The sequence below is a fragment of the Penaeus japonicus genome, unplaced genomic scaffold (assembly GCF_977035675.1).
Source record: "Penaeus japonicus unplaced genomic scaffold, GWHDUDI00000001_assembly GWHDUDI00000022, whole genome shotgun sequence".
Taxonomy (NCBI): domain Eukaryota; kingdom Metazoa; phylum Arthropoda; class Malacostraca; order Decapoda; family Penaeidae; genus Penaeus; species Penaeus japonicus.
Window position 1 is genome coordinate 28,739,567 of NW_028234424.1, and position 11,362 is coordinate 28,750,928.

General features: G+C 37.7%; 2 protein-coding genes across 3 annotated transcripts in view; one reads left to right on the plus strand and one right to left on the minus strand.

Moving 5' to 3' along the window:
• LOC122245076 (proton-coupled folate transporter) overlaps positions 1 to 4,322 on the plus strand; it is a 7,092-nt gene extending 2,770 nt beyond the window's left edge. Inside the window, exons 3-8 of the mRNA XM_043003023.2 lie at positions 936 to 1,088; positions 1,376 to 1,961; positions 2,132 to 2,227; positions 2,474 to 2,704; positions 3,203 to 3,359; positions 3,821 to 4,322. Of these exons, the coding sequence (XP_042858957.2) occupies positions 936 to 1,088; positions 1,376 to 1,961; positions 2,132 to 2,227; positions 2,474 to 2,704; positions 3,203 to 3,359; positions 3,821 to 4,001 (1,404 nt within the window). The 3' untranslated portion in view covers positions 4,002 to 4,322. The remainder of the gene's footprint in view (positions 1 to 935; positions 1,089 to 1,375; positions 1,962 to 2,131; positions 2,228 to 2,473; positions 2,705 to 3,202; positions 3,360 to 3,820) is intronic.
• A 948-nt stretch (positions 4,323 to 5,270) lies between these two features.
• Positions 5,271 to 11,118, minus strand: LOC122245077 (glutamate receptor). 2 transcript variants are annotated; one of them, XM_086549969.1, is made up of 12 exons: positions 11,027 to 11,118; positions 10,659 to 10,773; positions 10,286 to 10,386; positions 9,891 to 9,981; positions 9,504 to 9,662; positions 8,786 to 8,868; positions 7,662 to 7,780; positions 7,269 to 7,483; positions 6,939 to 7,094; positions 6,390 to 6,493; positions 5,617 to 5,783; positions 5,271 to 5,532 (listed from the first exon to the last, which is right to left on the minus strand). In XM_086549969.1, the coding sequence occupies exons 2-12, from the start codon at positions 10,698 to 10,700 to the stop codon at positions 5,444 to 5,446; spliced, it is 1,326 nt and encodes a 441-aa protein (XP_086406095.1). In that variant the 5' UTR covers positions 10,701 to 10,773; positions 11,027 to 11,118; the 3' UTR covers positions 5,271 to 5,443. The 2 variants fall into 2 exon arrangements, with proteins under 2 accessions (XP_086406095.1, XP_086406094.1); XM_086549968.1 differs by having other exon boundaries at positions 5,271 to 5,783.
• Between the last annotated feature and the right edge of the window lie 244 nt (positions 11,119 to 11,362).

Below are 11,362 nucleotides of genomic sequence, written 5' to 3' on the forward strand. Positions count from 1 at the left end.
ATCATCACCATCATTATTGTTGTTGGTACTACCATTATTATCATCATTATTACTTTTATCATTGTATATTTTATCATAATCACAATTATTATTATCATCCTCATTATTATTATTAATTATAATCACTATCATTATCATCATCCTTATTCATATTATTCTTATTATTTTTACTATCATTAACATAATCATTTTTATGTTATCAGTATCATTATTATTATCATTATTATTTATATAGTTATTGTCATTCTTAAAATCATCATCATTATTATCATTAATGTTATAATCATTATCATTATTATCATTATTGTTATAATCATTACCATTGTCATCATTATTGTTATAATCATTATCATTATTATCATCATATTTTTTATTGTTATTGTCATTGTCATAATCATCATCATTACCATTATCATTCCCATCATAGCTACCATTATTATTGATATCATCATTATTATTATTTTTTTTTTTTCATTATGATAATGATAACGATAATTTTATATGATATAATGAGAATGTAATATCATGATGATGATAATAATGATAATATTGGCAATGATAATAGTATTACTGATGAATAATAATCAATAATATGATTGATGATAATAGCAGTTATGAAAATTATGATGTTTCATGGTGATAGTAATATTCATAATGATGATGATATTAACAAAGATAATAATAACAGTGATAACAATGCATTATTAAGAATGATAATAAAAAGCAGGATTAGCATTATTGTAATGATAATGATAATAATAATTATCAAAGTTTAGGTATAAATTTCGCCAATAAGTATAACAAAATATATAATGATCATCAAACTCATCACTTCCTTTCCACGGCTTAAGGGTCGAGGTATAACTCATGAAAATAAACCGACTAATACAATTGAAGTTGAAGTAACAGTTGAAGTTATTAACGTTTTCCAACAGATCTGTTCCAACCTTTCGTCTCACCACGAGGAGAACATTCGTGTACAAAAGGAGCTCAGCATCTTCACTTTCTACAACAGCATAATCATGTCAGTAATTCCGTTCGTTATTGTGCTGTTCATGGGCGCCTGGAGCGACAGATACGGAAGGAAGGTAAAGTTTGTACTTGGCCTGAGATGTTGTTAAGTTTAGGACAACTTCTAATTAGAATATTGTGGATGTATCTTCATTTCTTTTGTTTATTTGATTATTATTATTATTATTATCATTATTATTATTGTTATTATCATTATCATTATTATTATTATTAGTAGTAGTAGTAATAGTAGTATCATTATTATTATTATTATTATTTACCAAGTTGCTAGTTATGTTTCAGGAAGATGGTTCAAACCAGAATCATCTTCTTTGCCCTGTTCTTGTGTTTCGTGTGCCGTCAGATCCCCTTACTCCTGACCTTCTCCGGCCACCTGTTCTACGCAGGCGGTTATCTTCTCAACAACTGGCAGAGCGCTTGGCCCGTCGAGTTCGTTTACCTCGTGACCTTCTTGGAGGCGTTCGGAGGTGGCTACATGTGCCTGCTCTCCATCGCCACCAGTTACATCAGCGACGTTTGTTCAGAGGAGAGCCGCACGTCCAGGGTCAGTACGGCGACCTCGTTCTGGTACCTGGGAGGGCCTCTTGGCACCCTGCTCGGTGCTGTCGTCTTGAGCCGCGGCGGTTACAACCTGGCACTCGGCCTCGTCTTCCTGGCGTACGTCTCGGCCATAAGCTATATCTTGATGTTTATCAGAGAGAGTCACGGCCCGTTTGCCCGGACGGCCGTCGGGGTCAAAGGTCGAAGTCCAGACGAGAATCAAGGCATAAAGAGAGAAGAGGTCGCGTCTCGGAAGATGTTTACTGACTTCTTCAACTGGCGGCGAATGTTCGAGAGTTTCAAGACGGCATTTCGGAAGCGCGAAGGGAATGCCAGGACCATCTTGGTCGTTGTCATCATCTGCAACATGTTGTGGAGAATGTCTCGAGGTAAGTCATGCCAAGGCGATTGTGATTATAACACCTAACAAGGGTGTGTGTGGGGGAGGGGGCGATATTTGACCATAGGACATACGAATGCGAAATTGTAGAAAATGTAGAAGACCAAAGACGCGTTGATTCTGGCACTTATAAGCATTTCAGATAATCTCTCTTTACAGGGTTCTACGTGTATATGTTTGTGAGGAGAGCTCTACATTGGGATGCTACTGATTTTGGGTATTATCTCACGTACCGCAATCTGATCGCTGCTGCAGGTAACTGTGCTATTGTATCATTGAAAATGATTATAGTATCTATATCATTACCAGGAAGAATAATTACACCATCGGCACTATACATATGTGTATATGTGTATGTGTGTGTATACACACACATACACACACACGTACACATACACTCACACACACACACACATATACATATATATACATATACCTATATATACACATATATATGTCACTGTTCCAAAAACAAACGTATGCTCGTGGTCCTTCCGACAGGCTCGCTCGTCCTGGTGCCTCTCCTGACTCGCCTCGTGTCCGTTGGCGACTCGCTCCTGGTGATCTTGGGCTCAGTGTCCATCGTGGGCGAGTACGGGTGCTACGGCTTCATCTCCGGCGTGAGTCAGAAGCTGCTCATGTGGCTGGGACCGCCCATTGGGGTCATGTCAAACGCTAGCGTCATTGCCTTCCGCTCCATGTCGACCAAGTTGGTCTCTGCGGAGGAAAAAGGTAAGACCAGTGAATTTCATTTATATATGTGTGTGTGTGTGCATGTGTGTGTGTGTGTGTGTGTGCATGCATCCATACTTATATGTATATGTATGTGTGTGTGTGTGTGTCGCTGTTTTGTGTCTGTGTGTGCATGTGTGTATGTATATGTGTATATATATATATATATATATGTATACATGCATAGATATATTATACATATATATGTACTCTCTCTCTTTCTTTTATATTATTATATATATATATATATATATATATATATACATATATATGTATATATATGTATATATATATATATATGTATATATATATATATATATATATATATATATATATATATATATATATATATATATATGCATATGCATATGTGCGATGGTGTGTTGCATACACAAAGTCTTATTTCTCTTCTAAAAATACCACTAAAATAAGTCGCAGCAAACGACACCAAACGCTCCCAAGCCGCTCCATGAAGGTGCTCGTCTGCATGCCTTCCAGGTCGCATCAGCGCTGTACTGGCTGCCCTCTACGGCCTCATGCCCATGGCCGGGTACGCAGTGTATGCCCCGATCTATTACAACACCGTCGAGAATTTCCCCGCGGTGCAGTTCTTCTTCGCAGCTGGGGTCAACGTCCTCATCATGCTGTTTTTCATGTGAGTTTGTGAGGCTTTTTTTGTTCGGGTTTGGTGTTTAAATTCAGAGGTTATGTTCGCTTCGAGTTTTGCATTCTTTCTTTCTCTTTCTCTCTTTTTTCTCTTGTCTTCTTCTCTTCTCTTTCTCATAGTCTTTCTTATCTTTTCTCTTTTTTTCTCTCTCTCTTCTTCTGATCTCTCTCTATGTTTCTTTCCCATTAGATCTTGTTTTCTTTTCTCTCTTTTCTTCTCTCTCTCTCTCTTTTCTTCGCTTTTCTTTCTTTGTTTCTTTCTCATCTCTTCTTTATTTTTCCATTCTCTCATTGATTCTCTCTCTTTCTCTTTCTTTTTTCTCTCTCTCTTTCTTCAAAAGCAAATGCATCAATTCTACAAATTTCCTCATTGCTAAATAAGGTTTCATTAATAATTAAAAAAACAGTTAAAATAGGATAATTAAACATAAAAAAATATTCCTCTTGCAGCGCAATCCAGATCGTTTATGCATCCAAAGTTGCCAAAGAAACTACTGAACTCGAAGGAAAGGCGAAAAATGATCAGATATCTCATACGAAAGATTCTCATGCGAAAGATTCCGATACGAAAGATTCTACACTCACGCTCTCAAGCACCACAAGCAGCGTTATCCAGGAAGAAATTGGTTGAGGCATCATAGAAAACGGAAGTTCACCTGGACTGAAGAAAACATGATAAGGGTATTCGGTATCATCGTTGAAGTTGCACTTGAAGTTGTATTTGTTTGTTGTTTTTGTCTATGTTATTGTTTTTGTTATCATTGATTGATAAGATGATAATAAACTTGCCTGGAGGATAAATGGATATTTTTATATTCTTAGGAATGTTCTTGTTATCATTAGTCACTTATTTTTTTCGGAGACGTTGAATATTGCTCTTACTTTGTATGATCTTTCCGGATGCGAAATCCTACGGGAATATTAATCACTTGTCCTACTAATCTCATCACTATTGGAAGTTTATGATAAATGTTCCTCGGGTGATGATTGTGAGTTTAATTTTGCAGAAAAAAGGGTAAATTAGCTCAAACAAATTTTTAATAATCAAATTGCATAAAAAAATGCAATTTCTATGAAGTTTTTAAATCAACTTAAGCAAATCTTAAATGATACAAGGTTATGCAATCCAGCCTTCATTTGTTTCAGAAGACAGAGTAAAGTTGAATAATAATCAGTCTCCATATCAATTATTTGTTTATTTCTGGAGTTTCCAGTTAATTAGCAGACGTTGAATTAATAATGTGTTTTTACTCGTGACTATTATTAATACGAGTGTTATTCATCATATGACTAACTTTTTTTCATTTTATATTCATTCGACTTGTATCAGTCATAATTCGTATAAAGTAAATCGTTGAAGTGTATATATAGAGAAAAATAGATTTAAAAACATACAGACTAGTTTTAAGCTTTTTTTTTACTGTATGTTATCGTATTTACTATGTCATCTTCATATTGTGATGATTATCATGATTTGTTATCATTATCATTATAACTATAACTATAATATTTCAGCATCAGTAGCGTTATTTGCAACATACGTAGTTGCAAGATGATCTTTAGTAGTGATATCATTGTTACTACTGTTATCGTAGCTGTTGTAACTGTTATTATGTCCATTAAGATCGCCACTAAGATAATAATCACTTGTATCATTATTATTATTTTGCCATTCATTTACACATTGCAAAGTGTAAACCTTTATTAGTGGCAATGTGAAGAGAAACTAGATTTTTCTTCGTTGCATTCTTTATTCCGACTCGCGTGCATATGTAGAGAGGTACAATATACTGCGGGTTTGTTTGTTGTTTAGTGTTCGTGTGTTACTGTTAGGGTTAGTGTTATTGTTAGTGTGTGTGTGTGTGTGTGTGTGTGTGTGTGTGTGTGTGTGTGTGTGTTTGCGTGCGTGTGTGCGTCTGTGTGTGTGAGCAAATAGTAAAATAAAAGAACACTGACATACACGACTGTTGTAGGTGTACATCCCTGTGATATTAAGAAGGTCAGCCATTTGGATTATCTAGACATCGCCAAGTCAAGGAAGTGCCTTATCAAGTCAGGAGCCGTCGGTCGCAATTAGTCAACATGCTCAACACGGGGCCCTTGAGTGCTAGTCCCCTTGACGAGATGCTCCACTATGAAAACCAAAGTCGCCAGCACTATGCCTGCAAAACGCAACAAGTTATCAGTCTGTGTCAGCTGACTTCCTCCGCCCTCTTCGTCACTGTTTGATGTGCGTGGCCTCTCACCTCCTGTGTAGAGGCAGAAGATACCGTAGAAGTCCCCGAGCTCTAGAGGGCGCAGTTCCGTTGAAGCGGAGGTTGAAGAGAACGGTTTGTTGAAGCAGATGGTGCCGTTGGGGATCTGCGAGTGTATTAGGTACTGCAGGATCCCGAACTCCTTCAGACCCTGGATGCTACCACGAACAGATGGTTATGATAGTGACACTAATACGACTGATCTAACATAATAATGAAGCCTTAAAAGTCTGTAAAAACCGGGAAAATAAAGGCTCAGATAAGGAAATGCTTTGTCTGAAAAATGTTCTTTATGAACAATTCCAAATGAAAATATAAGCTGATGTGATGTGATCAATTAAACTACACTTGAAATTTTGATTGAAAAATTGATTTCTACGATCTTTCTTATCATCATCACAATTGCTATTATGGTTGTTTTCATTATTACTACGATTAACGTTACTATGATCATGATTATCAATATATTCTATAATTGTCATTACTGAAGTTGTCACAACTTTTGTTTTATTTCATTGTTATCATTATCTTTATTGTGGTTGTTCTTGGTATTACCTTTAGTATCTTGTTATCATCATCTGTATGAACATTATCCTACAAGATGACTTTCATCATCAATTCATAACCATTAGCATAACCTTCTTTTAATTATTATTTGCCATCATTATCATTACCATTCCCATTACCAATATCACAATCATCATCACCATCATATATACCATTTCATTAGCATCAATACCAACAGAAATCCAATATAAACTTACACGAAATCGATCTTCGGTTTGAGAGCAGAGCCTTTCGGAAAACCCAGAGAGACTGACGTGCTGTACATCCCGCCCCGCGCCGTGTACAAGCGGCATTTTCCATGCTAGGTAAGGGAGGGGGGGGGGCAGGTTATACTGTAGATGGGGGATTATTAATGCAAATTTTACCTCCCTGACCGGGACTCGATCCCGGGTCGTCAGAGTGACAATCCCTGCTACTGACGACCCGGGATCGAGTCCCGGTCAGGGAGGTAAAATTTGTATTTCTATATTAAATGCGTTACTGCATTCTATCATCTGTCTCACATGGGGGATTATATTACATGCGGGGGATTTGCACAATGAGGTTATCTGTTTGGTGGCAATTAGCGGCTGAAATGAGGCTTAAACGGTGGTGATGTGTTTCGGAAATTCTGTATTCATTGAAGTGCGTGGAGTTGAAGAATTTCAACTTGACGCTCGAAAATATCTACCAATATTTCGCAAACATTTATCAAAGAAATTCATAAAAGGACATTAATAACAACACAAGTTACATAACGAACTTACAACCGAGAAATCGATGTGATGCAACCAACTCTGACCTGACGCAGAGGCTATGCCAGCGAACCTTCCGGCAAGGACTTCCTTGACTGCCAACCAGATGTTGGAATTGACATGTGACTTCGCTCGGATCTTCGCCAGCATGCTGTTCGGGTTGGCTTCCTACGAGAAGATTTGAGGAGAGGAAATAGTAAAGGGGGAGCTTTTTGATGACGATATATGAGCGATTGTACTGCTTAGGTCGAGAACCATGCGAACGCAATCCTCTGTCTTTATTTCTCTCTGTATATCTGTCTGTTTCTCTCTCTCTCTCTCTTCCTTCTCCCTCTCACTCACCCGTGACGCGACTTCTAGCACTCCGCCCAGGATGAGTTGGCCAGGCAAGTCCACCTCGGCGAACTCCTCGAAGTTGTCGAACGGGAGGACCACCTTGGGGAGGATGAGCATGGCCTTGAGGTTGGAGCGGTACACAGTGCCAACGATGAGGGTCGCCAGGAGCCACATGCCCGCCACCACGCGCACGGGGACGTTGCGTGGCTCCCATGGCACGGCTGAAAAATAGCACAGCTTGTAACGTCAACTTATTTACGATGGGACCAAAAACCTGGCCATATTCAGTAGCTACTACTAGGAGACGGAGGTCCCTGACTGAGTAAATAGTAAAGTGAGGGCGATTATTGCAATGAAAACGATCAAGGATAAGCAATGAGCAACTAAATCAATCCTTACATTGAGCGAATAGACATGACACAGTCCACAGAACGGCGTGGTAAACTTGCGATGAAATACCATCCGATTTGAGTTTGGATCCGGAGACTCCCTGCTTTTGCTTGGATTTGCCTTTGCTCCTGCATTGAAGCAAGAAATACGTGAGCATCAATATCATCAATGCTTTATTCATTGTAGCTATTATTATCATGTATGGAAACAAGGACTGGACGTGTTCTTTTATCTGATCATTATTATCATTATGATTAGCAGTTATCATATATATATATATATATATATATATATATATATATATATATATATATATGGGTATGATTAGCATTATGATTGTTATTGTAATATTAACATCATTATCTTCCTTGTTATTATCACTTGTATTACATGTATTATCATTACTGCCATTATCGCCATAATCATATTCATTATCCTCATCATATCACTACTAACGCTATCATTCTTAAGGGCATCACGAGTCATCATTGCCATTAGCTCGAGTACCATATCAATCTCAGTACAACTTTCACGAACAGCGAAATCCACTTATCAAATATTTCAACACAACCCAAAATACATTCAATTATCAGATACCTTAACCCTACACAAACTCCATCCACTTGTCAAATACCTTAACACAACACACACTCCACCACTTATCAAATACCTTAACACAACACACACTATATCCACTTATCAAATACCTGAACACAACACAAACTCCATCCACTCATCAAATACCACAACACACACTCCATCCACTTATCAAATACCTCAACATAACACAAACTCCATCCACTCATCAAATACCTCAACACAACACAAACTCCATCCACTTGTTAATTATCTTAACACACAACACAAACCTGAACAATTCATCGCAGCACATTTAGCCACGCCTCTCGCTCACGTTGTAGGCCTACCAATATCGATAAACTTATTGATAAGAGATAACCTACGCCAGAGTTCAGAAGAAGTCCCAGATGAGAATGAATGTGATTTACATTTCGATTTGCATCTTCAGTTAGCGGGATAACTAGTAAATAAAAAGCGTCATGTAACTGACCATTATGGAATTATTCTTTTCACATTCTCATACAATTACACATTCTTATACAAATACAAGTCACCTTAGTATGAAGGAGGCACCGCATTCAGAGAAGAAGACGGCTGTACACATCAACAGCGTGCTCAGGAACAATGCAAGCCACATCTGCACGTGGAAGGGTCATTGGTCAGGTTTTGCATTTGAGACGTCTTTTCACAAGACAAGAGTTCATTCAGCCTTTCGACTAAAGATCTTCATCTACATATTCCCGATGAAGAGTCTAAATCGAAATATTAGATAAATAATTTTTTAGTGTTTTAATTCAAGGCCTTCAATAATGCTATGCTAATATTGTCTAATACCAAGTTAATATTGTGACAATAAATTCACATTAGGGATAATCTTATTTCTGTTCTAATGCTATGTTCCAGTACAAAAGTGACACTCTCTCGTACCCTACTTTTAGTAAGAAACTAATCTTACTTGAAGCTTTGCAACATCAGCATAACGTGATAAATATACATACATATATATATATATATATATATATATATATATATATATATATATATATATGTGTGTGTGTGTGTGTGTGTGTGTGTGTGTGTGTGTGTGTGTGTATATATATATATATATATATATATATATATATATATATATATATATATATATATATATATATATATAGAAATGAAACTCAGTGGAACTGAAAACACGAAAGGCAATGTATTGGAGATGTTTCTTTGGATTTGTTTCGGTCAAAAACAGACATGTACAAGATAAAACGCAAGTATCCTCACCGTCAGAGTGAAAGGCTTGACAAAGCCAGCAACATCTGCCTCGGGGGTCGGTCGCTTGAACGACATTCGGTGTTCGTCGACGATAAGAAATTCGCTAAATTCAACGAACTGATAGCGAAAGTAGTCGACCGACATCGGCACCATCGACATGTCCGCTTCCTGGGGGATTTCAGGAGGCCGAGATTCAGAAGGCAAGAAGACATGAATGCCAAACGTGATGTAAATTCAGACAAGTATATGCAGGCAGTACTCTAGCAGATAAAGCAAGAACTGAACGAGATCAAAGGAGGCGAGGCACATAATCTAAACATTCATTGCCATAATCAATCTGTAACAAGAACGATAAAAGAACAACACAGAAAGGAATCCCTCTCCAGCACTACTGACCGACCGGTTGAGCATTCCAATAATTCCGGTGAGAGAGCCGTTGTCCAACTTGGATCCGAAGTCCAGATCTGCGGGCGCATCCACTTCATAACTAGCGGTTGTCAATGAGGTTGTTTTACCATCATAGTTGGGTCATTTAGGAGAGAGGGTAGGTTATTAAGATGAAAGCGGATTAAGTGATATTTAGTCCTTGTTTATCATTATTATTATGATCAATATCATTATCACATTATCATAATAATCAAAATCATTAATCTTTCATAACTCTAATGTGTTATATTTTATATATCATTAATTGATATACCTAATATCGTTGGGTATTATGATCAACATAGCATTAATCTTGTCCCCATTATCATTCTCATGGAAATGTAAACAAATGAACAATTACTCACCATATTCCGAATTTCTTCGCAACTATATCCATCAGTGTCTTTAAGACACCGACGGCCGTTGATGGAGCTTTTTTGTCATCCCATATGACCCACGGACCCCACTGGACAAAGAGAGAGAGAGAATGAGAATGAGAGAGAGAGAGAGAGAGAGAGAGAGAGAGAGAGAGAGAGAGAGAGAGAGAGAGAGAGAGAGAGAGAGAGAGAGAGAATAATTCCAACGAAAAGATGAAGGAGGAGAGAAAGGAAAATATTACGGGGAAGGGAAGGGCATATATAGGAGAGAGGTAATAATTCAGGTGAAAAGAAATAGACATATAGACAGATCTGACACTTGAATACCAATTGTTAAAAGAAACAGTAGTAAACGACTTACAGATAGAATGAGCACCCGCAAACAGCCTCCAGTGCCTGACATTTTCCAAGAACAGGATGTCAGTCAGAACTTTTGAGGTCAGCAATATATCAGCTCTCGTTGTACCGGGCGTAAACTGACAAGGGTAATTAAACCTTTTATTAAATGTATATTAATTAATAAAGGTACATGCCAGCATGAACGGTAAAGCGATAGAAAGAGATGAAAGCCACTTAAAATGTATATTAATTGTACCATCAACTATTCTACGAAAGATATGTCAGTGATTTTCAATATTTATCATTAGCGTTCCACTCGCTTTTATCAAATTTATAATTTATAGTTACCAAGGAACGTGACTACACATCCGTTCTCAGAATGTGTCTCACCTTCAGCTGTAGAGCCTGCCTGTCGATACGGCTGGCAGCACTACAGTAAACCTTTATTCTGCAAGCGCCTGTGTACAACCACGAGATCAGACTTGATCCCGGCCTTTTGTATACGTCATGCGTACGAGGTATGCATTGATTAGTGGTCAGTAAGCAAATACATAAAGGCCAAACGAAATCTTGTCGACCTTTCATTGCGTCAACTAGAGAATATTTTTCCCCTCATGACTATGGGTCCCCGAAGAAATTTTTATTTCATCTCTCTTTACTCCGCTATCTCTCTCTCTCTCTCTCTCTCTCTCTCTCTCTCTCTCTCTCTCTTTCTCTCTCTCTCTC